We start from the raw sequence: 25,835 nt of genomic DNA, 5'->3' as shown, positions 1-25,835 counted from the left end.
AGACTCGGGGTCTGTGCTTGGGTTGGGAAGATCCCCTGGAGGAGGGCATAGCAACCCAGTCCAGTATTCTCGCCAGGGAGATCCCGTGGACAGAGGAGTCTGGCCACATAGGGTCGCAAAGAGTCAGTCATGACTGAGCCACTGGACACACATCTACACACATACACACGATGACATCACACAGTAGGCCTCCTGTGATGATGTAATGAAGCCGTATAGGAGGTTTGGACCCCTCACTGCGGTCCTCCTCTCCTGCAAAGGTCACCTCCTTCCATGCAAATAGTTGAGAGTATTCACCCCTGTGTGAGAGCAGTGGAGGAAGGGCAGGACCCTGCCTGCTTTCCCTGGCTTGTCCTTTCCACCGAGTGTCCCTTACGAGGGATCTGAGCCACGTGCGGCCCTGGCTGCGAGTCCTGCTCCTCTGAGTGTCGGATGTGGCCTTCCCCTCTCACTGGTAGCTTTGCCTTCACAGATGTACGAGATCAAGTCACAAGGCAGCATTGCAAAGACATTCAACAAGATTCTGCACAAGCTGAGTGCGCCCCTGAAGCCTCGAGTGCCCGAGCACAGTAACAGCAGGATGAAGAACCTCTCGTACCCGTTCTCCAGGGAGAAAATGTACCTGTGAGTAGCGGGGGCTGTGGGGGCCGGGCCGTGAAGCGGCCATCCAGATATAACCATCCTTCTATAATAGAGAGGAAGCCAAGGTTCCAGGTCTGTCCAAGGTTACACTGCCTTAAATGGCTAAACTGGGGCTGGCATGTTGACTTCCCAGCCGGCTGTTCTTGCTCCCTTCCCTGGGCCCTTCGTCCACATCTGCCTGGGCATCTGACGTACCTCCTCCCACACATCTCCATCACTCAGCTTCTGGGTTCCTTCAAGACCAGTTCTTAACACCCAGTGAAAACATGCTGTCCATCTCTTGAGTTTTCATAGCAGTGGTCTACAAGTGCTCACATTCTACTCTGCATTAGTGATAGAAACACACCGCAGTGCCTGGGCTCCCGGGGTGGGGGCATGCTTCAGGCATCTGTGTTCCCTCCAGCGCAGTGCCCTAAGCACAGTCACAGGGGTGGGTTTTTGTGTTTTTTTTGAGTGCAAGGTCAACATTTGAAGTTTAGAACAGACACAGGTTTTGCATAATTAGGAGTTTGGTATCATGATTTTTCTGACAACAGGGACAATATTAAATGAAAATTTGAAAACCAGTTATAACCCCAACATCCAGAAACTGTATCCTTATTTGCTGTTTTTTTTTTTTAAACTTTGTCCATATATGGGAACCCTTTTAACCTACTTTTCTTTTTAAAACTTATCATCGTGTAATATTTTCATAGCATAGTTTAAATGTTTCTGCAGTATTTTAAAGTTTTCATAATTATAATTTTCAAACAGCTGCATGCTAATCTATCCTTTAGGTTTTGAAATTGCATATTCCCCCCATAATCTTTGTTATAAGTAACTTTGAAAGGAATGTTTTAATGTAGGGAACTTCTTCCCTTCTGTTGAGTTTGTTTTCCTAATGATACATTTCTATGACAAGTTTTCAGAATTACTGGGTCGGAAAGAGTGTAAACATTGTAAGTATGTGTGAGTGTGTGTGTGTTTCTGTGTCTTACCCATCTAGCTATGTTGTTTTCTAGAGGCTTGCCCTGGGCCCGGGGTGACAAGAGGTCCCAGGATAACGGAATGCATTGACAGGCTTTCTTGGTGTCTGCAGGTACAACATCCGGGACAAGGACACCTTCTTTGATAATGCCACCCGTAGTCGCATTGTAAGTAAACCAGCTAACCAAGTGCTTAACCAGTTCTGCTGGGCTCGGGAGGGGTGGGGAAGCCTGAGTCCCCTTTGACAGGGCACCTCTCTCCATCCCTGCTGCCTCCCATCATCCTTTGCTTGGAGTTGCCTAGCAGTGGGGAGGAGAATTCAGGAGATTCCCAATCTCAGTGGTGAAATAGTCTCAGGTTGTGAAGGATATCTCCTCTTTATGGTTCTCCCACCTGGGCCTTTCTTGGAATCATAAAAGCAGGGACTATCAGAGCTTGGGGCCAGGGGTGGAGGGACTTTCGGCTAGTCAGGTGACTCCCTTGCTTGACAGTTGAGGAGACTGAGGCTCTACGATGTAATGAATTAAAAAAATTCAGGCATATAGTTGGTGTCCAAAGAAGTGCTCACTGCTGAGTCTCTGTGACTCTTTCTTTCATCCTCAAAGGGTCCTGGGCATTTGATGTGTCAGAGAATGTTAGAGCTGGCCTGTTTGTCCAAGGACACAATTACCAGCCTGTTCAATAGAAGCCAACATTCATGATGATAGCCGTTCTTCTACTGTCTTTTTTTGTTGCTTTATTAAACTATTTAAATATTTGAAATACATATTCTGAAAGTCTCAGAAGCGACAGGACAGGCAAGACTGCACAGCAACAACTACAACCAACCAACCAACCAACAAACGAACAAAAACCCCAGGAAATGTTAGGAAACAACAGAAGTTAATTTATTTCCTCTATGTATGCAAAATGATGCTTTCCTGAAATTTTCTAGTCTATCCAATGAAATATAATAAAATCAAACCATAAATAAGTATAGCGCGGATGATCATGGGGGCTAACTGGTGAGCTGTGTTGAGGGCAGTGAGGCTGGATGCCGTGGTAATTGCTGGGGGGGTTTGCACAGGGTCTAGAGGGCAGGTGGGATACATGCATGCCCTAAATTTCCCAGTGCTCTTCTACTGCCTTTTTCCCTTTCAAAGCCAGGGTTCTGGATTTTGCAGGATGGTTGATTCTAATGAAAATCTGCCTAGGGCCTGGACCCTGCGGCCCCAGTCTGAGCTGTAGGGCATCTCTGTTCACTATATGTTTGTCCTCTACCCACCTGGAGAGCATCCAGCCTACGGACAGAAGAGGAGAGAGAAAGATGGGCCCCAGGAATGCTGGTCACTGTGGAAACACAGCATTGTGTTTCCCTCAGGAAGGACTTAGGTTTCAGATAAGGAGGAGAAATAAGGGTGAGCCTTGTATCGAACAACTGACTGGTTCAAACCTGGGAAAGGAGTATATCGAGGCTATATATTGTCACCCTGCTTATTTAACTTATGTGCAAAGTACATCATGCAAAATAATGCTAGGTTGATTGAATCACAAGCTGGAGTCAAGATTGCCAGGAGAAATATCAGCAACCTCACATACGCAGGTGATACCGCTGTAATGGCAGAAAGTAAAGAGGAACTAAAGAGTCTCTTGATGAAGGTGAAAGAGGAGAGTGAAAAATCTAGCTTAAAACTCAACATTCAAAAAATGAAGATCATGGCATCCGGTCCTATCACTTCAAGGCATAGATAAGGAAAAATTGGAAACAGTGACAGATTTTAATTTCTTGGGTTCCCAAATCACTGCAGACAGTGACTGCAGCCACAAAATTAAAAGACTTTTGCTCCTTGGAAGAAAAGCTGTAACAGTCCTAGATAGCGTATTACAAAGCATCATTTTGCCAACAAAGGTCCATCTAGTTAAAGCTGTGGTTTTGCCAGTAGTCATGTACAGATGTGGGAGTTGGACCATAAAGAAGGCTGAGCACCAAAGAATTGATACTTTCGAATTGTGGTGCTCGAGAAGACTCTTGAGAGTCCCTTGGACAGCAAGGAGATCAAACCAGTCAATCCTAAAGAAAATCAACCCTGAATATTCACTGGAAGGACTGATGCTGAAGCTGAAGCTCCAGTCCTTGTCACCTGATGCAGACAGCCGGCTCATTGGAAAAGACCCTGAGGCTGGGAAAGATTGAGGGCAAGAGGAGAAGAGGGGGGCAGAAGACGAGATGGTTAGATAGTATCACCAATTCAATGGACATGAATTTGAGCAAACTCAGGGAGATAGTGAAGGACAGGGGAGCCTGGCGTGCTGTCGTCCATGGACAGGGAAGCCTGGCGTGCTGTAGTCGCAAGGAGTCGGACCCAACTTAGGGACTGAACGACAGCAACAACTTAGAGGGGCTTCCATGTCAGCAGGGTGATGAGCAGGGTGAGAAAGGACCGAGGATTGCAGGAAGCTACAGAACATTTCTAAGTCATGCTGAAAACATAGCCTTGACTCTGCCTGCAGAATGGGCAGGAAAACACTCCAGTTCCCTGGTGTTCTAGAAGATTTAAAACGGGCATATGATTTCTTTTATCTGCCTATGGAAAAAAGCATGAACCTCCCATTGTCCTGATTGATGCTGTTACAAGCAGTTTAACTCTCACCACGGCTCAGGTCCCACGTCTTGGGGGGGAAGTTATAGGGAGTCATGGAAATTACCCGATAATTGCAAAGTGCTTGTAAAATAATGGACTGCCATATAAATGCTGTTCCTAATTATTATTGCTGTTGAATACGGCACCGTGCTATAAGTGAATTAAACATTCTTGGGCCCCATTCTGCTGGAAGTCATTTATTTTCCAGTCCTTCTGGTCTGTGGCTGGAATGTGGGAGTGTGAATGGTGATGGAGTAACACATCTTTTTTCATCCTGGAGGCGTCTTCCTTCCTCTCCTGCTCATTCCCCAGTCTACTCCACTCTGTGACAGAGGGAGAAAGAGGCTTGAGGTTTGTCTTGGGGTCTGCTCTGACCCGGACTTTGGTCTGAGGATCTTGCCCACATCTCCTTAGGCCCGTCTCCTTGTGCCCTCTTCCCTGTGGCCGTCTGGGCAGGCCAGTCACATGTCCCAGCACAGAGTTCTGTCCCTGGCATCTCCTTAGAGCTGGGCACAGGCTTGGGACCCGCTGGAGGGCACTGGTTGGCCAGTAGGTTTATGCTGCCCCCTGGGCTTCCTTGGCACGGACGCTCTCAGCACTCTGCCCTCACAGTGAGCGACAGGGTCCATGCAAGCTCCCCACTCAGGGACTGTTGATCTGTTAATGAGCAGTGGTCCTTGGGCAGCCATCTGCTATGTGCCCAAGGTGCTTTCTGAGACGTGGAGTCTTGAGGACCTGGGAGACCTACTCTGCCTGGGGAGGCAAGATGCTCAGGCAAAAAGCAGAGAAGTAATACTCCCAGTGACCAAGACGTAGGGGGACCCTTTCCAATTCCCAAAGCACTTTCATGGTTCCCCCCAACATCTCCGAGAGACAGCTCTGTTACAGAGGGGACCACGGGCCCTCAGGACCCACCCGGAGCTTGCCCAGGACCCCTCAGCAGCAAGGCACTGTTGGGGCTGGGAGGGAGGGCACCCCTCCTCCTTGCCTCTCCCCACCCTCCAAGTGTCCTCCCAAGCCCTTGCAGAGGGGTGTGGGTCTGGGGTCCCCTTCCCTCCTGTAACTTCAGTCAACATACAGCCTTTTCTTCATTTTTTGGGAGGCGGGGCAAGCTGGGGCGTGTATGTGAGGAGGTTAGATGCTCTGTTTGAATGAGCTTGACCGGGAGTCTGTGAGCTGGCACCTGCCTGGGTACCGCCCCCCGCCCTCCACACACACACACACACTGGGCTGGGGCTGCAGCACAGGTGCTCACAGCCTCGCTTTTGTCTGTTTCAGGTGCATGAGATCCTGAAGCGCACAACCTGCTCTCGAGCCAACAACACGATGGGTAAGGACCCTCCCACTGCGGGCCGTGCTGATGGGGGGCCAGGGCATCCTTTCAACAGATGATGGAGGGGGCGCCCCACCTGCCCCCGGGTGTAGAGGGGGTCCCGTTTCTCATGGGGCTGGGGCTGCCCCCCAGCCTTCACCCCGGGTCTCTGTCCTTCCTCTCCTTTCCCTGAACCTGTGCAGACACCTTCCACTTGACCCCAAGTTCAGCCACTTTCTTTTCACTATCTCCAAAATGTTTTAATAACTGCCCAAATCATGGCTGGTTTTTATTCATTTTTGAGAAGAAAGACATCTCAGTGGCCTTTTAGTCGAAGACTCTGCCTTGATGTTTAAAGAAACTAACCACCAGGGAGGGCGGATCAGTCTGAAGATGCCTCTTCTGAGTTCAGCATCCTTGTCACCATGGCTGACTGACCCTGTTTACCTTGTGGTTTGGTTTTTGAATCTGGAGGTGTTTGTGTTTGAAACAGGACCCCCAGCATTTGGGTACCAGGTAGGCAGTCGGGACACTGGTGGGTGATGGAAGGGACACAGGTGGTGGTGGGGTGACACCATGAATTTACATCCATGCTCAGGTGTCCTCTCTATACGGGCCCCCTGCAGGTGGGAGGCTCTTTCCAAAGGGGCTGCTGTTACTCATCCCTCAGAACACTTGTCACTCTGAGGTGGTAGACCTTTCACTTTTGAGGCAGCTTTGAGTTGAAAAGAGTCATTTAGAGAAAAGTCTAGAGAATAATAAAGTAGGCAGCCAGATCAAACCAGTCAATCCTAAAGGAAATCAACCTTGAATATTCACTGAAAGGACTGATGCTGAAGCTGAAGCTCCAACACTTTGACCACCTGATGCAAAGAGCCAACTCATTGAAAAAGACCCTGATGCTGCGAAAGACTGAGGGCAGGAGGAGAAGGGGACAACAGAGGATGAGATGGTTGGATGGCATGAGTTTGAGCAAACTCTGGGAGACAGTGGAAGACAGGGAAGCCTGGCATGCTGCCGTCCATGGTGTTGCAGAGACTTTGTGACTTAGCATGATTTAGCAACTGAACAACGACAATAACTGAGGACCACCAGAGGCAGCAAGAGATCAGAAGATGTGTCTTGTGTTTTCTTGTGGCCTCTGTCAAAGTCCTGGAATTTGCCATCACTTAGCTCAGTTGGTAAAGAATCTGTCTGCAATGCAGGAGACCCTGGTTCAATTCCTGGGTTGGGAAGGTCCCCTGGATAAGGGATAGGCTACCCACTCCAGTATTCTTGGGCTTCCCTTGTGGCTCAGATGGTAAAGAATCCGCCTGCAATGTGGGAGACCTGGGTTTGGTCCTTGGGTTGGGAAGATCTGCTGGAGAAGGGAAAGACTACCCACTCTAGTATCCTGGCCTGGAGAATTCCACGGACTGTATAGTCCATGGGGTCGCAAAGAGTCAGACACGACTGAGTGACTTTCACTTTCACTGTCAAAGTCCTGGAATTTGCCATCATTTCTAATCCAGTTCACTCTTCACTTGTATTAACTTGCCTTACATCCTCCTTGGCTGGACCAAGATTGCTTCTTTGGGTGTCACAGGTGATTTTTTACTGCCTGCATTTCATGGCCTTTTCCTGCTCCTTCATCTTCCTGCATTTACTGAATGAAGGCCTGTGCACTGACCCTCCATCTTCTGGCAGCTGAGATCCAGGGAGGGGCCACTGGTCCACTAATACCTGTCCTTCTGTTTCTTCCTCCTGGACCGCACTCTGCTTCCTCTCCCTCCTCCCCCGTTTTCAAGGTTGTCTTCTCCTCATTCTTTGGCCTTTTCATTCTTACTCTGAACAGGATTCTTACAGCCTTGAATTCCTATTTCTCCTCTCTCCCATTCCACACCCATGTTTATAGCGACTGGCTAGATACCTCCGCTGAGATGTTCCCAGAACCTTGAAATCAGTGTCTCGCTATGTCCATTTTCATCTCTTTCCTCTTTTTCCCTCTCTGTCTCTCCCGCTTCTCTGCCTGTTAACACGACTACCCTCTGGTTTTACTTTTTCTGTTCCCTTTGCTGGAATTCCTACCCTACGTCTCACCTGGGCCCACCCTCCAGACCGAACATCTCTGTGGCCCGGTTCATCCTGTATCCTCTTTCCTTGGAACTCCCATCAAGTTTCGTGTCTTTCTCGATGACTATTTTCTGTGGCTTAGACTCCCAAGACAGTCCTTGAGATGTGTCTGGGTCGTCTTTTATCCCCAAGTGCACCTGGATGGCTGCCCTGCGTGTTCCACTCAGTTGACTTGCTTTATTGAACTAATTAAACGTGCCCAGCCGGCTGGTTTCACAGCAGTTAACTGGTGAGTTCCCAGTGATGGGTGTTTGTGGACAAATGACTTCAATTCTCTCCAACTCAGTTCTCCCTTTTAGGTAAATTGGGGTGAGAATGATCTGTCTTGCAAAGTTTTTGTAAAGATTGGATGGAAAACTGTTTGTTTTGTAACCTGGAAAGTCCTTAAAAACTGAAGTTTATTTTGTGGGCAGTCTCTAGATTGTTGAAAGGTCATTAGAGTTATGACAGCAAGTTTTTATATATATATTTCCCATCTTTGAGGATCTGGGTGTGTGTGTGTGTGATGCCACAAAGTCAGACATCTTAAGCATTTTGTCGTTGAATAGTTTTCAACAATTTCTTTCTTTTTTGACATTTAGAAACCATTTATTAAGTGCCTGCTCAGTGTCAAATAATGTTTTAGAAACTGAGAGATGGCAAATGAATTTGACCTAATTTCTATCCTCATGGGCCTCTTGGTTTAGCCATGTGGACAAACATGTAAATAGATAATTATAAGATGATCAGGTAGGTATGATATTAGAACTGTACAGAGAGGGCAAAAGGAACACAGATTCAGAGCAGCCAACTCCCATGGATGCATCTAAGTATCATCATAATTTATCTAGTGTTAGGACTTCCCTGGTGGTCCAGTGGTTAAGACTCTGAGTTTCAATACAGGGAGTGCAGGCTCAGTCCCTGGCTGGGGAACTAAGACCCCGCATGCTGCGGGGCATGGCCCCAAAATGTTGTCTAGTGTTAGTTTCATGGGTGCCTGGGAAAGCTGATGGGTCAGGAATTATCTCTAGTTTCCAAAGGGACAGGATGAAGGGCTCGTTCAAGGTCACATACTGAGACACGGTCAGAACTGGGACAAGAACTTGGGTTCCCTCACTCTGGTCCTGTCTCTGCTGCAATCCGGATGCAGAGGACTAGGCGTGGAGTCTGGATGAGTCTTCACGTGCTGCTGCTCCCACGGTAGTCACTGAAGATTTATTAGCTCCTAACAAGGGACGTGTGACTGAACTGTGTTTCTCAGCAGAGGAGGATGCTGAAGGCCAATTCTCGGGTTCTTTGACTTCTGCCTGAGAAAATCGAGCACCCTTTCAGCTTTTTGGCTGGCTTACCATCTTACTCAGAAGTTCAGAAAGAAAGAGGAATGTGATAACATTGTGAGTCCTCAGGATAATGCGGACCTTTGAGCCGTGGGTCAATTTTGATTTTATTGCCCTTCTCTCTGGTTTTATAGAGAAACGCAAATGGGCTAGAACTGGCTTAGATTTCCTCCAGAGGAGGTTTGCCTCATAAAAGTAAAAGAAAAAGGAAGAATGGGATCGTGCGTGGAATTGTTTTCCAAGGTATTTTCATTGACCTTTCAGCCTCCGATTTACCCTTTATGTGGCATTTACCATTACTTTTGTGACCAGTTTACAAAGCTTTATTCCCTCCACCATTGTCCTCAATTACAGTAGAGATTAGGAGATGGAAAAGATGATAAAGATCAGAAATCTTCATAGAAGATGGAAAAATAAGACTAAAGATGATAATAATTCAGACATACTTCCATTCAGCTGGTATTGTCATCTTCTTTGTAGAAAGTATGTTTTTCTGAATGCCTACTTTTGCAGAGCATTATACTACATGCAGGGTGTATGTGTTGATTTACTTATATTCCTGTCTTGTTCCACAAAATTTCAGAGGTAGCATACAAGAAAAACAATAAAGCAGCCTAATATCAATAATAAATTAAAAAATAAGAACCAGGAAAAGCACAAATTAAAATGGAATGTTGAAACTAGGAGGAAAAAATAGAATACACATATTCAAACCATACGGCCCTCTCGTTTCTGCAGTTGGGTTGCAAATTTGACCTTGAACCTAAGTGAGAGGGAATACATTTGGTGAGGTGGCACTTAAGGTCCTCAGCACCATCTTTTTATATAGAAATTGTTCTAAAGTCTCTCATATAACTCCCTGCTTTCTAATACAGATGATACAAACACAGAGCCTCTGTAAAGGCATATGTAAATGTATGTACGATTCAGGATAGTCCTTGAGAACATAAATTTATTCATGTTTCTTGGAGGACTATAAAAGTGTTATTGGAGTTGTTTTGCCCACTGTCTGATTTTTTTTGAATTCTGGACTCAGGTAACTTGCCTCCTTGAGTTTTGCTTTTTCAAAGTTTGCCTTACTATTTGGGATACAGAAAAACCAGCTCATTAGGACTGGCGATAGAAAGAGGGGGAAAAGGCATTGAAGGAGGGTCTGGAAGATTCTGCTGTGATTAGGGGCAGGACCTTGAGGGATGGGCTGCATGAGAGACCTAGATAATGTTTTCTCCTGGGTTCTCTGTTGTGAGAGCTGAGGTAACCAGATAAGAGGTCTCTGCACATAGGAGAGACCTATAGGTTTCTCCCTATAACCAAGGTAAGGATTTCTCGCACATGTGTCCTTGTATGCTTTGCAAAGCACTTTCACACTCTTTATCTCATTTGATCCTTTGAACTCCCATGCTGAATAGGTTCAATGGATATTAACTACTTTCACAACAGAGAGATGAACATCCAGTCCAAAGTGAGAGATCTGGAGCCCAGTTGAACCCCAAGTCTCTTGGCTTTTCTTCACTTATCTTGTAATTAATCAGTTAATAAATGGATGAAGTTATTGGGTAAGATTTTCCAGTGAAAGTGGAAGCTTAGGTTTTCCCACTGGGATGTCCATTCATTCAGCAAATATTTATTCATATGCTGTGTGTCATTCATGTTTGAGACCTGGGGACTAGAGTAGGGCATACGTCAGAGATAGATCCCTGCCCCTGCGGATCTTACATTTGAGAGGAGTGAATAAGCCATGTGACTGTCTGACGAGAGATGCCTGCAGGGAAAGCAAGTAATACAGAAGGCATAAAAGGAGCCAGCCACTGCAGAGAATCAGGTTAGGGTCCCACCAGGAACAGAAGACTCACTCAAATGAGCATTGTTCAAGACAAGAGTATCAACAGAGAGACCATTTACAGAGGTACAGGTAGGGGGTTGGGGATGCCAGGGCAGTGTGTGACCTAGAATCAGCAACAGGGGAGCTGTTACCATCTCTGGGTCCAGGAGACAGGAGAGGGGTTCCTGGTGATGAGATGGACAGAACTGGGCTGAGGATGGGAGCAGGTGACCGTATGGAGAGGAGGCTCCTACCTCCTTCTGACCTGCCGGACCCGGGAGAAACCAGTGGAGAAGGGGAGAGGGTACCTTTCTAAAGGAGACAGAGACGGGAGAGGCTGGGGAAGCACCAGTTCCAGCTGTGGAACCAACAACATGTGGTCAAGTCATGTTTCCTCACTTTGCCTGTTTCTCCCCCTTTGAACCCAAGGAAGGACCCCTCCATGTTGTCGAAGTTTCTTTCAAGCGCTGATATTCCCTAGGTTTTGATCGGAAGGAGCAACATGGTCTTCTTTCTGTGGGAGCCAGTCAGGTCCGGAGAGGGACCGACTTTCCTCCAGGTGCACAAACTGTGTTTTTAACCTGCTCCCCAGGTGCCTCTTAGGGACTCTACAGGTAGACAGGACGAGTGCACCATGAGCGACTACAGGCTTCCTACCCTGCCTGTGTCCAGGAGTGGGAGGAGTGGCCCACGTGCTCGCCTTCTGGGGATCTGACTCTAGCTTCTCTAATGAAGACCCTAGCTTCAAACGAAGCCCAGTCTTCTCTGTGAATGGCTTAATCTTTCTTGTGATTTTTTTCTCACAGTTGCTATATGGGCATTCAGTATTCAGTCCCTTTCAGGGTCCTGGCCAGCAGTACCATCTCTTGGATTTTCTCTCTTCTTTGTTTTTCTTTTTTTATTCAGTGAAAGGAGGGGCAGAGGGTAAAAATTAGCAGAAGAGAGGGGAGCTGACCTTGAAAAAGGGTTGGGCATTTGGTGATGGTCTAACACTTTGCCTGCTGTGCTTCAGTCCATGGGGTCACAAAGACTCGGATATGACTTTGCGACTGAACAACAGCTCCTGTAACCTCCCCAAGACAACTCACTCCTTGTGTCTTTGTCACTTGGGAAGTGAGGGATGGGGGCTGATGCACCCACCACATCCAGAGCCTGGGTGTGCTTGTCAGTCTGGGGTCCTCAGGATGGTGGCTGACTGTGATGTTGTTGTTGTTGTTGGCTTTGAGCCATCACAAACTTAGCTCAGCCTGGCACAGTGCCACCTAATCCACGTAACATAAGATCCTTGGTCAGGGTCAAGGCCGTGCAAGTTCACCCCATCCTGGAATGCCTTTCAAGTGCACATTACCATGGAAAGAAGACCACACCTCCTTGACCAACACCTTTTCTGTTCTTTCATGGAAACTGTTGCCTGTTCACAGACAGAAAATAGCAGCTTGATGGAGCTATGTATTCATGGACATATTGGTGTCAGAGCATTTAAACAAATGTATGCTTTGGGCATCTCCCCTCCCTGCTCGGGAGACGATGTCTCAATTATTTTGACTGAAGCCAGGCTGTGTTGTGTGCTGTAAACATCTGGTTTATCATTCATCCAGCTGAGATGGTTTATATTTTGTTAGAAGAAAAGGCTTGGGATTAAAGGCATTTAAGTAATTAAGCACACGTCAAGACAATTTGGTGATGGGTAAATATAGTCTCTGTTAAATGCACCGTCTGGGGGGCTCTGGTTTAGATTTATGTCCGGCTAGAGTACAGGGATGAAAGCGGAACGCCGGGGGAACAGGCCCGGTTCTGGGGGGCAAGGAATCAAAACCAAATGAGTTTTCAGGAATTAAGCGCCATCCCTCTGAGTACCTGCGCCGATGCTTGGCCTGGAGAGGACAGGGCTGGGGGACAGAGGATACCTGTCACCCAGTGGCACTGGAAGATTTCATGAGATTCTCACTTTGGGAGGCAGACCATAGACTGTGCTCCCTGCCCAAGAAACCAGAGATGTCTTGGAAGCTAAATGAGAGAGCTCAGGTTTTATATTATGAGGGAGTTTTTGGGTATCAGCCCCAGGGTCTGAGTCCACCCTACTCTGGTCCTTGACCCTGACCCTGTGTATGCAGAGAGGTGGTGTTGCTGGGCTTGGCTGGGTCAGCAGAGCCCGGGCCAGTCTTGGGCAGAGAGAAAACATGAGCCTTCTCCCGGGGGATTATGGTTCTAAGCAACAGGTGTGAAGAGGCTGGTGACTTGAAGGGACTTTGGAGATCAGTAAAGAGGTCCTTGGTGAGCCATGCTTTGTGTGAGCTGAGGGACCACTTCTCTTTGGGGAGAGGGGGAATGGAAAACATCCGTCCTTCTGCTTGGGCCCCCCCACTTCTGGGAGTAAGAGGGCAGAAAAGGGGGTCTCTCTCCCCCTGGGTCTCGAGCAGGGAGGAAGCCCTTTGGATACTATCCTGAAGAAGAAAGCTTTGCTGTTTCTGGCCAGATGGGTGGTGTATGATGGAACCAATTATCTGAAAAGAAAGGGAAAAATTCAGAATTTCAATTTTCAAAGCAGAGACTTTTTTTTTTTAAAAAAGAAAACGTTTGATTATTTTCTTCTTTCAAACTGATTTCCATGCTTGTTTGGGAGTAGATTTTTGGTGTCTGAAGTCTGTGGTTGAGAGGCCAAAGTGGTGCTCATTTTTGGGTGAAACTGTGGATACGTGGTTACTTTTCCACGTGCCTCTTCCCCTCCCCACTCCTCCCCTTTCGTGTGCCATCCCCTCCCTCCGCCCAGCAGCCACTGATGGGAGGGCCCATATGTTATCACCTGAGAAAGGGGAGACCCACAGCAGCGAGGCAGAGACATCGTTTGTTACAGCGTTGTGGAGCTCTGGTTTGATGACCTGAATCATCTTGGCACCAAGGCAAAAAATACGTGGTCTGGGCTTCCTCTCTTAGGAAGCAGACTAGTTAACCAGTGTGTAAGATTCCTTCATCAGCTGCTGCTGCTGCTGTTTAGTTGCTTAGTTGTGTCCAACTCTTTGCAACCCCGTGGACTGCAGCCCGCCAAGCTCCTCTGTCCATGGGATTCTCCAGGTAAGAATACTGGAGTGGGTTGCCATTTCATTCTTCTGGGGATCTTCCTGACCCAGGGATGGTACCCAAGTCTCCTGCTTGGCAGGCAGATTCTTTACCTTGGAGCCGCCTGGGACAGATTGCTAAAGAAGGTTGGAGTAGTGGGAAGGTGGAAGCCTGTGATAAATAAGAAGAGATCCTGAGATCACTCCTGCCACAGGACTGCTTCCTCTTCCGGGTAACAACCGTGACCCCTTCTGTGTTCCCCAGAGTGCGGTGGGAGCTGCAGGAGACTCCGGTGAGAGGGGCATGCTCCCTGGCCTCAGGTACCTTGCAGACTTTTAGGGGCTACCAAAGAAGGAGAATGACAACCCACTCCAGTATCTTCCCTGGGAAATCCCAGGGACAGAGGAACCTGGCAGGCTACAGTCCACGGGGTTGCAAAGAGTTGGACACAGCTTAGCGACTAAACAACAAACAAAGAAGCAGTGAACAGCATTCTACAAGTGAACCTGGCATTCAGTGCCAAGGAGCTTTATTTCCCTTGGGAGGCAGGGTGCGTAGTTTTAGACCTCCGACAATTCGAGGTCTTTTCTGAGGCTCAGGCCACAGGACCCAAGAGTGCATGTCTTCAGCCCAGTGCTCTCAGACCCTGGGCTATTGCGCTGAGCAAAGCCTTGAATTAGCAGGAGAGTTCCACACCTGCTGAAAGCTTCCATGCTCTTCTGGTATTGTCTGCAGGGTATATGCTGCTGCCATGGCAACCAAAGGGTGGGCATGACTGCAAGGACTGAGTGGCCAGTGAGTAGGTTTGCAGTCTGGCTGGAGCCCTGCCGGCCTGTGATACTTCAGCTTCTATCCATGTTGACAGCTCCTCTTTTGCTTTGAACCACCCCCTGCCCCCTCCCGACTTGCGAGCCCTCCCCTTGATGACTGTAGGGTGGCTTCCTATGGCTGTGGTTACGGCTCTTGAACTGATTAATGATGCTCTGGGGGAAATTGTAGTCTCGAGAGGAAGACAGATCTGTAGCTCATTCAGACCCTGGACACCCCTCCCCCACCCACAATCTCTTTACCGACCCTCCAGCAGCCCACCACCCCCCACTGGTATTTCTGATGTTTTCTGTGTATGCCAAGGAGGAAATGTAAAATCAGGAAAGGACTGGTCCTTGGATGATGCTTCAGCACTGAGATCTCAGCTCTCAATGCACTGAAAGAGTGGCCACTTCTGCTGGGCGCCCCAGCAGCCTCTGCTCCTATGTGGGCCCTGGCTAGACCCTGGAATCTGAGCGGCATGGTTGGAGGAAGACGAGGCTAGTGGAGGGAGGAGGATTGTTTGAGAGCCTCTGAGGCTCCGAGCATGTGGTGGGGCTCCGAGTGGGCACAGGAGGTGGAAAACCATGAATTTTAAAGAGTCTCTGTTGTGGAACTTCGCCAGCCAACCTTGTCCTCTCTCCAGAGTGGTACAAATGCAGATGACTTTGCATTTGGACATCATACATAGTTCCCTCCAGAACTGATTTCCCCCTCATCACTCTGCTGTCTACAGCCTCTCTGGAAAGAATGGTTCAGGGCAGAAAGCGTGTTTGAGACCAGGGAAACCAGCATGTACCAGAGAGCCTCCCCCCGAGCTCCTCCCCACCTCTCCTACCCCACACCAAATGTACATCCCACATGGCAGAGTCCTTGAGCTGTCGAGATATAATCCCTCCCATCTGGGAGCCAGCGACCGGGGCAGCCTGTCCCGAGTCACAGAGCTTACAGGCTCTTTATAGTCTCTGAATCACACCATGAATGAAGGAGAGGGGATGGTAGAAGAGCATCTTGGAGTTATAGAGATGGGACCACTCCTTCAGTTAACAGCTGTTTAGTAGGGTCTGCTGTATGCCTAGTGCTGTAGAATACAGTCAGGATTTTAAAGAAATGGATCCCTTGTTATGTGGTTTCCCAGCTTTGTGGCCCTCTTTGCGCTAGAAAAGTCTTCCCTGGTGGCTCAGACGGTAAAGCGTCTGTCTGCAAAGCAGGAGATCCGGGTTTAATCCCTGGGTTGGGAAGGTCCCCTGGAGAAGGAAATGGCAACCCACTCCAATATTCTTGCCTGGAAAATCCCATGGACAGAGGAGCCTGGTGGGTTACAGTCCATGGGGTTGCAAAGATTCGGACACGACTGAGCAACTTCACTTTGCACTTTAAAAGATTATCGAGAGCACCCAGAGCATTTTTATCTAAGTGGGTTGTATTGATCAGTATCTATTGTATTAGAAGCTAAAACCGAGAAGAATTTAAAACATAAGGATACACAAGCCCCGTTCCGTGAGCAGTCAGGGTTGACGTCGTCACAGATCATAAAACTCCGCTGTAGACTTGAGAGACTAGGAGTGGAAAAGCAAATAACATCTTAGTGCTATTATGAAAATCATTCATGGAAGTCATGGGACTTCCCTGGTGGTCCAGTGGTTAAGACTCTGCCTTACAATGCAGGGGACTTCTGTCTAATCCCGGATCAGGGAACTAAGATCCCATGTGCTGAGGGGCTCCTAAGCTTGCATGTCACAGCAACTACTGAGCTCTTGTGCCTCAACAAGAGTGCGTGCAGTGACTGAGGCTCAGCTCAGCCAAATAAATATTTAAAAACAATAGTTCTCACCTTATGGATCCCCCCTGAAAGGGTCATGGGACAGATGGGATTCCTCAGATCACACTGTGAGATCTAATGGTACAGACAGGTCAGTCACGGGCAGTAATTGGTGCTGTCCTGCGAAGGAACAGTGAGGGAGCCAGAAATGGGTTCAGGCAAAACGTGGTGGGATGCACTGATGCATACTTTTGTTGGTTATAATGACCGTGATCCATCCACATGGTCATCCCTATGCCGACACTGAACACAGATATTCTCCTGCACCGCTGTGGCTGCCGAGCAGGAGAAGGAGGAGGAGGTGGAGGTGGTTTAGGGGCCGTAGGGATCCAAGTGTGTGACGACAGGATGGACATGACATTTGAGAGAGCCTACCTGATAAGACTCTTGAGAGTCCCTTGCACTGCAGGGAGATCAAAGAGTCAATCCTAAAGGAAGTCAACCCTGAATATTCATTGGAAGGACTGATGCCAAAGCTCCGATACTTTGGCCACCTGATGGAAAGAGCTGACTCATTGGAAAAGACCCTGATGCTGGGAAAGATTGAAGGCAAAAGCAGAAAGGGGAGACAGGATGAGATGGTTGGATGTAATGGACATGAACCTGAGCAAACTCTGGGAGATAGTGAAGGACAGGGAAGCTTGGTGTGCTGTAGTCCATGGGGTCACAAAGAGTCGGACACAACTTAGTGACTGAATCACAGCACAATGCCTGATATTTAATCATAACCTTGCATTTGGGAAATGAAAAAATTGTTCTAATACTAAGAAGTAAAGTGTGGAAGAAACTTCTTGCCTGGGAGAATCTGGAAGCCGGGGCCGGTTCTCAACTGAGAGGTGGGGTTGGGGGCATTAATATTTATCAGAAGACCAAGGTCAAGGTGAGAAGTCCTGCCCTACAGTGACCATTTTCAACTTTCTTCTTCTGCAGGTATTAACTCTCTGATAGCAAACAATATCTATGAGGCTGCCTACCCATTGCACGATGTGAGTACCACCTCCACCACTCAAAAGGTGGAGCCCTGCAGGCAACGCAGCAGTGAATATACAGGCAGGAGGGAACCATGTCATTGAACCCCCTTGGCTGGTTCCCGACCACGTGTGAAAGACAGTAATCCCCAGCTTGATATTTGCCAGTTGTCGCAAACTGTCTCAAAAAAACTGGATGTTTTTGTCTGAGCCTCCTCTGCACTCCCTGCCTTGATTTTGGGGAAAGTGTGAGAAGCTGGTTACAAGAGAGATGGGGAAGGTGGATTCGGGGAGGCAGGTCCCAGATTGTGATGATACACAGCCTGGACCGTTAGACCCTCAAATGATAGAGAGTGATGCGTGATATTATGTATGTAATATTATATGTGATAGTTATATGATAGTGTTATATGGTACTATATATATATTTTATATGCAGTATTTTTTCTGTGATAGTTTTATTTAGGTGTAAAACTCCTCATCCTTCTATGGGAACATGTATTAAGTATCAGTGTCAGGTCTTTTTTCTATCTTGACTTTTTTTTTAACTTAAATTTTTATTATTTTTTTAATACTGAAAGCATTTTGTATTGGGGTATAGCCAATTAACAATGTTGTGGTAGTTTCAGGTAAACAGCGAAGGGACTCAGCCATACATATACATGGACCCATTCTCCCCCAAACTCCCCTCCCATCCAGGCTGGCACATAACAGAGCAGAGTTCCATGTGCTATACAGTAGGTGCTTGTTGGTTATCCATTTTAAATATAGCAACGTGTACATGACCTTCCGAAAGTGCCTAACTGTCCCTTCCCTCTGGCAACCATAAGTTCATTCTCTAAGTCTGTGAGTCTCTTTCTGTTTTGTAAGCGAGTTCATTCATATCATTTCTTTTTAGATTCCATATATAAGGGATGCCATATGATATTTTCCCTTCTCTGTCTGACTTACTTCACTTAGGATGGCAATCTCTAAGCCCATCCATGTTGCTGCAGATGGCATTATTTCATTCATTTTAATGGCTGAGTAATATTCCATTGTGTATATGTACCACATCTCTATCTTGACATTTTTGAAGGAGGTCTCTAAAATTTCTTCTACTGTTTTGTGGTTAAGAAAGTAGAGAAACTAATTAAGGCTTTCGTTGGCTGGGGGCAGTGTTATAAACATCCCATAACAAGATACAGTGATATTGTTCAAGATGACTCATGAGGACCTTAACTGGCCCACGAACTCAGTGCCCCCTGGCTGCCCTGTTCACTCTGTCAGTCACTTTAGCATCTGCCGCATGGTGGTACCAAATGAGACCCCCGGGGCGGGTACCCTGAGTGCCTGATGAGATTTCCCAGGTGACCTTTTCTCCTCACCGACATCCTTGCTGTGGGCATACGTGAGACGAGGTTCTGCCGGGTATGGAAGTGGCGCAAGGCAGGTTTCCTGGACATGCTAGTCTGTTTCCAGGGCGGGCTCTGCTGCTCCGTTTGCCGTGAGCAGGTACAGGAGGCTCTGAGGCTTGTGAGGGGAGCCACCCCCTGTAAGCTCATAGGACACACAGCAGGTGCTGGTGACCCTGGAAGTGGACAGTGTTTCCTTCCGGGTCATGCCCTTGACCTTTCTTAAATGGGAATGAAAGAAAGGAATGGCGTTAGAAAATTTAAAAGGGAACCGTCTCTCTGTTTTTGATCATTCTCTCTGTTTTCTCCTCCCACAGGGTGAATATGACAGTCCAGGGGAGGACATGAATGACAGAAAGGTGAGCCGACTTGATGCTGTGCGCAGGGCTCTGGGCTCGGGGACTGCACATGGGTGTGGGGCTGCATAGACACATCCTGGGTGTTCTACTTACTGCTTATTTGTATCAGCCGTTTTTCCACAGCCCCTGTCCCCAGGCATTTGGAAATTCGGGGCCATTTTTGGTCACTGACATGACTGTGTATCGGGGTGCAGCTGGCATTCCTTGCTCGGTGGACCAGCGATGCCACATCCTAAAATATCCCCAACAGTGGCACACAAAGGCAGCATGCCCACCCCTGCTGACAAGAGAGCTTTCGCTGAGAAACACTGAGCTTCCAGAACCCTTCATTCAGGGAGTCTTCAACCTCTGGGATCTAATTCCTGGTGATCCGAGGTGGAGCAGATGTAATAATAATAGAAACAAAAGTGAAAGTGTTCGTCACTCAGTCGTCTCTGACCCTTTGCCACCTGTGGACTGTCGCTCACCAGGCTCCTCTGTCTGTGGGATTCTCCAGGCAACAATAACTGGAGTGGGTAGCCATTCCCTTCTCCAGGGGATCTTTCCAACCCAGGGAGTGAACCTGCATCTCCTGCACTGGAGGCTGATTCTTTACTGTGTGAGCCACCAGTAGAAATAAAGGGCGCAATGAATGTCTCGTGCTTGAATCATCCCGAAACCACCGCCCCACCCCCCAACCCTGGTCCATGGGAAAATTGTCTTCCGCGAGACCAGTCCTTGGTGCCAGAAAGGTTGGGGATTGCTGCCTTAATTTATAGATGGGGAGACGGAGGCACAGGATGATCGTACACCTTGTCCATGATAACACTGCCACAATCAACCGAGACGGGGCTAAAACCCCTGTGACCTCAAATCCCATGTTCCTGCTAAGCATATAGCAGTATCCGTGCCATTGTGTCTTGTTTGGGGAGGGTCATCTTTAAGTTATTATTCTTATTCTCTAGGTAGACAGGTGGGGTACAGTGACCCCCAAATTATAGATGAGAAACTGACTGTATTCCAGGTAGCTGGGAATGAAAGGTTATATTTAGGGGAGGGAAAAGGGTCCCATTGGAGAATCTCTCCTATGTCAGGCGCAACTGCTGCCTGGACAGCTCTGTCCCCAGCTGTCCATGTAGATCCTGTTTCTTCTGTGTGCTGGTACCCTGGGAGTCTGGGTACCACTCTCTTCTCCAGGGATGATGCTCTAAGCATCCCCCAGCCTGTTCAGCGGAGCTGTCCATCTGACTGCCCCCTCATGCCATTCTCCAACCGGGTTCCCAGGCTTAAGTGACTCTGGTGAGTAGAGGAGGGTGGGCGAGGGTGGGCGTGATGAGGAATAGACCCTCCCTGCCCCTGCTCTGTTGTCTGGAAAACTATTCATCCCCCAAGTTGCTTTGGAGCAGCCTTCTTTTTATCCTGCCTATTAGTCCCTGTTATGAAGTGTTAAGTATTAAAAACATAAAAAGGTCTTTTCCAGAAATACGGCCGTGATTGCTTACACATGTCCCTCTTTCTGCCTGCCCAGGGAATCTGCTGTAGTTTTTCGATGTTTTAACCTCATCTGTTTTCTATCTGATGCTCATAGTCTCGGGGTTTAATTTCCTGAAAAGTCCTGGATCAGATTTAAAGGCAAAGAGAAGCCTTTCTCCCCACATCTCACCTCACTGGTCTTGGCCATTTTCTGCCCTCCTATTTTTTCATCTCATGTTCCTCCCCTTTAAAGGGTGATCATCAACCCATGGCCCACCTGAGAGACCTCTTGCTGAGTGGGTGGTGACCCCCAGCCCATCAAGGTAGGGTATTTTATAGGAACATTCCAGAGACCAGGAACACACAGAACTCCTGGGAGAAATCAGCCAGTCCCTGTTATCCTCACAGAGGTAGAGAGAAGCGACATGTAGGCTATCCAAAATCTATGTGCCTTTGTCTGGAATGATATAATATTATTGTTAACAGTAAAACCCCATAACGGAAAGTTGTCCCCCAGGAATTGTTTTACTTAGGGCAGTGCACATCCCAGCCGGGGAAGTGGATGGAAGCTGGCAGGCAGGGACAGACCTCCAGGGCAGAGCTGCATCTCAGTGGATAATTCCCGAACCTGATGTCAAGCGATGCTCAGTGAGGATGGACAAGTGTCTCTGGAAGGCAAAGAGCCCATTTCTTTTCTTTTTTTTTCAAAATGATTTATTTATTTGTGTGTGCTGGGTCTCCGTTGCTGTGCGGGCTTTTCTCTAGCTGCAGTGGGCAGGAGCTGCTCTCTGGTGTGGTGTGTGGGCTTCTCGTTGCTGCGACTTCTCTTGTGGAGCTCTAGGGCATTTGGGCTTCAGTAGTTGCAGCTCGCTGGAGAAGGCAATGGCAACCCACTCCAGTGTTCTTGCCTGGAGAATCCCAGGGACGGGGGAGCCTGGTGGGCTGCCGTCTGTGGGGTCGCACAGAGTCGGACGCGACTGAAGCAACTTAGCAGCAGCAGCAGCAGTTGCAGCTCACAGGCTCAGTTGCTCCGTGACATGTGGGATCTTCCTGGATCAGTGTCCCCTGCATTGGCAGGTCGATTCTTTACCACTGAGACACCAGAGAGGCCCCAAGGACCCCATTTCTTGTGACTTTTCCTCAGGTTCGCCAGCCAGTCCTGGCCTTCTTTTCCTCTGCCTGGGTCATGGTTAGGGAAATAAAAGTTGCTGTGATGGGAGGTAAGAGGATCATGAATGAGACTGAAAACTTTTTTCCTGTCCATTTGGATTGGGAAATGGATACTCAGCAAGGGCAGGAGACTGGTTCCCATGTCCATTAATTCAGTGATCCCTGACCTTTTTTGGCACCAGGGACCAGTTTTCGTGGAAGACAATTTTCCCACGGATCAGGCGAGGATATGGTTTCAGGATTAAGCGCTTCACATTTTTTGTGCACCTTGTTGTTGCTCAGTCGCTAAGTCGCGTCTGACTCTTTGCCACCCCATGGACTGTAGCACGGCAGGCTTCCCTGTCTTCCACTGTCTCCCGGAGTTTGCTCAAGTTCATGTGCACTGAGTCGGTGATGCTCTCTAACCATCTCATCCTCTGCTGCCCTCTTCTCCTTTTGCCTTCAATCTTTCCCAGCACCAGGGTCTTTTCCAATGAGTCAGCTCTTTCTATCAGGTGGTCAAAGTATTACTATTAAGTCAGCTCCACCTCCATATCCTCAGGCATTAGGTCTTGGCAGGCTGGGGACCTCTGCATTAAATGATTGTTCTGTTAGGACTGACCCTGGCGTTCAAATCCCAGCTGGTTTTGCAGCCAGGTGGACGTGAAGGTGGACGTGACTTCTCGTGTGTGGCCGGGGGACCTCTCGCTGCAGGGCTGGCTTCGCTCCTGGAGCCTCAGAGGTATCGTGAAAGAGAGAGCTGAAACCTCTGAATATGTGCACACGTGTATTTGTATTTGTCACATTATAATAGTCTAGCGTTCTTCAAGAGGGCTGTGGGAAGGATTTCGGCTAGGTACAAGGGAGAACCTTTGTATTTGGTGTTAGAGGAGGTGCAGAATGGTTGAGAACTGATGGGAGATCACTCCTCTGGGGGACTTTAGTGGTGATCCGGCCATCCTGCTGGTACCCGGGGTTCGCCCCCCCGTCTTCCCTGAAATCTGTGGCTGTTCCAGTGATCTGCCTCTTAGGTGGAGAGCTCTCTCCCACCCCCACCCCCCTCTGCCTAGTGCAGCCTGCAGTCTCTATGACTCAGCTCCTCCTAGAGGGTGATTCGTGAGAGGTTCCCTCCCTCTGGAGACCAGGGGTTTCCCACCTTTCGAGGAAGCAGGGCTGCGGGGTCTGCAGCCACCTCAGTCCACATCTGCCAGACTTGCCTGCTTTTCTCAGCATCCCAGAGAACGGACTGTTTCTGTCTTTTGAGGGAGGCTTGAGCCTCGCCCGCATCGTATGGCTTCCCTGCCCACTTACAGAGAATCCTGGGTACAACCTTAGAAGATGACTTCCTTTAGTAGCTTTTACACCCTCGGTCCTAGACTTCCAGCTTTTTCAGAGGACTGTCTTCTCTGGTGGATGGTTAAAAAGTGACCCACCGGAAGGTGCGTGGCGAGAGTCCATCTTGCTTTCCGATGGGAAGCCTACTTTCCTTCTTGGTTTCTCTTAAGGTCTAGTTTTCCCATCTTGCACAAGTCCCATTGAATTAATGGAGAAGTGACCTGCCAAAAACTCAGATAGGTCATTGCAGGATCCAGGGGGTAGAATCCCATCCTCTCCCATTCTAGTCCTACAGTCTCATCAGTGCCTCTCAGCTGGCTGCAGCTGGCATCGCTGTGTCTGCCACAGGTCCAACTGAGGAGCTTGGGACCTCGGTGAGGGTCATGGGTCTCATGCATCCTGCCATCCTCTGGCCTTGAAGATGGCTTTACCAGCTGGGTCCTTTATAGCCTCATGAAACACTAATACTGACCTACTCTTGGCTGTGACCCTCGGGGATCGACCTGGCCTCTGGGTGCTCTGATCCATCAGTGGGGTGGTCCCCGTGGCTTGTTTCTTCCTGCAGTAAAGTTTTGGGATCAGAGCCATGTGCTTGGAATGACATCTGGGGCCTCCAAAATAAGGCTCTGTTCACCGAGGAGCTGTAGACCCTCTGGCTTTATTTGCAGGCTTGACCAGTTGGTGAAGAGGACATGATGTAACTAAGGGAAAGAGCAGATTTAATAAGATCTAATAAGCTAGGAGCTCATTAGGAGGTTCTGTTGCAAGTTACCATGATTGTCCTGAACTTGACTGACACATGCTTATCCCTGTGGGGCAAAGACTCTGGCCTGCCTCCCTGCACCCTGACCGCTGGTCTGTGCTGGGACCCTGTAACCAGGACATGACCTACCCGGTTTGAAACTGTGTGGTTAAACATTTGTAAAGACAGCCAACAGTCTATAGCACCCACCACCTAGCTCCTGCGTTGCCTGCCTGGCGGTCTTGTGAGCCTGCCGGGCAGAGCTATGTGGGCATTCAGGCATCACTGTCACATCACCTCCCAGGTTTGAAGCTTGGAGCTCCCACTCCGGCGGGGTCTGCATGCTGATGTCCTCTGCTGTGTCTGTCTGGCACATCTCCGTGGGGCACGGGCAGCTCTCTTGGCTCAATCTCCTCTGTATCCACCAGTGATGGATGCAGCCTTGAGAAAAGACTCTTGGAGATTTCGTCCAGCAGTTCCGGGAGCCAGCCAGGGGCAAGGCCTGGGAGCCTGGCTCTCAGCTGGGACCTGAGCCAAGCGGGCCACACTGGCTTCCTGGAGCATTTTCAGTTTTCCCCTTCAGGGCATTGCAGTCGTGTTCTCAGGTTTAAGGGTTGGACTTCGTGACTTGGAGAGGAATGTGCCCTGGAGGTCAGGGCCTCGGAGGGAGCACTGACGTCCCACCGCTCTCCCGGGAGGCCTTGCCCGGATCGCTTGACGCAAGCTGGCCTCCCTGTGGGCCCCCAGTGATGTCACTGTGACAGCCAGGTGCTGGTGAGCCCAGCATTGGCACTGGGGAGAGGGAATAAAAACCCAGGGCAGCAGAAGCACCAGGATGACAAGGAGGAAGAGATGTAGTAATAACGGTAGGATCAGGTTTGGAGCCACTTGCCTGGAGCAAAGCATCAGGCTTCCTGGATTCAGATCTTCACCGGCCCACCAGGCACCGTGTCACCCCCTTTTTGTTGGGGTGTCCTTTTGTTGGGATGCAGTTCGCACCATCAGGGTCCGTGCAATTTCTGGTTCTTTTCTGAAGTTGTTGGGGGACACTGTGACAATAAAAAGTCTGTAGCCGCCGAATAGGAATGCCAGTTCTTATTTCAGTTTTAGTATGGTGTCTTGGAAGACTTCCTGTAGGGCTCATGTTCAGCCATCTCTCCAGAATACCTGGTTAGAGTCACTTCTCCTTGCTAGAACTGCGTGAGTTCTGTGTGATGTGTGAGAAGATGCGATGCAGAAGACTAGGAAGTGTGAAATAGCATTATCTCCCAAGATTCTCCCCTTGCTCAACCTGGCCTCCCTGTGAGGACACGTCACATCACTTTCCGCAAGGCCTTGGCACAGAAGGCCTGTTCTCCTAGTTGAAACACACCTCCACCTCCTAGGTCTCAACCCAAGTGTCACCTCCTCAGAGAGCCCTTCTCTTGCTGTCCTTTTTTACACTCCCTGGTGGCTCAGAGGGTAGAGTGTCTGCCTGCAACATGGGAGACCTGGGTTCAGTCCCTCGGTCGGGAAGACTCCCTGGAGAAGGAAACGGCAACCCACTCCAGTATTCTTGCCTGGAAAATGCTATGGATGGAGAAACCTGGTAGGCTACAGTCCATGGGGTCTCAAAGAGTCAGACACGACTGACTTCACTTTATCAATAATTACTTTGTTTTAAAATTAATTTTGATCTGAGTATAGTTGATTTGCAATGTTGTGTTAGTTTCAGGTATACAGCAAAGTGAATCAGTTATACATAAACACATGTCCACTCTTTTTTAGATTCTTTTCCCATCTAGGTCATTACAGAGTATTGAGTAGAGTTCCCTGTACTATATGCAGGTATGCATGCTAAGTTGCTTCTATCATGTCCGACTCTTTGTGGCCTCATGGACTGTAGCCTGCCAGGTTCCTCTATTCATGGGATTCTCTAAGCAAGAATACTGGAGTGGGTTGCCATAACCTCCTCCAGGG

At 48.6% G+C, this 25,835-nt stretch overlaps 1 protein-coding gene across 1 annotated transcript in view; it reads left to right on the top strand.

Moving 5' to 3' along the window:
- ANO2 (anoctamin 2) overlaps nt 1-25,835 on the top strand; it is a 337,093-nt gene that overhangs the window by 82,389 nt on the left and 228,869 nt on the right. Inside the window, exons 4-8 of the mRNA XM_040234945.1 lie at nt 473-624; nt 1,721-1,775; nt 5,508-5,559; nt 17,408-17,463; nt 19,157-19,198. Of these exons, the coding sequence (XP_040090879.1) occupies nt 473-624; nt 1,721-1,775; nt 5,508-5,559; nt 17,408-17,463; nt 19,157-19,198 (357 nt within the window). The remainder of the gene's footprint in view (nt 1-472; nt 625-1,720; nt 1,776-5,507; nt 5,560-17,407; nt 17,464-19,156; nt 19,199-25,835) is intronic.

This window comes from Oryx dammah, unplaced genomic scaffold (assembly GCF_014754425.2).
Source record: "Oryx dammah isolate SB20612 unplaced genomic scaffold, SCBI_Odam_1.1 HiC_scaffold_29, whole genome shotgun sequence".
NCBI lineage: Eukaryota > Metazoa > Chordata > Mammalia > Artiodactyla > Bovidae > Oryx > Oryx dammah.
Note: the sequence above shows the minus strand (reverse complement) of the source record. Positions and strands in the feature narration are given on the sequence as shown.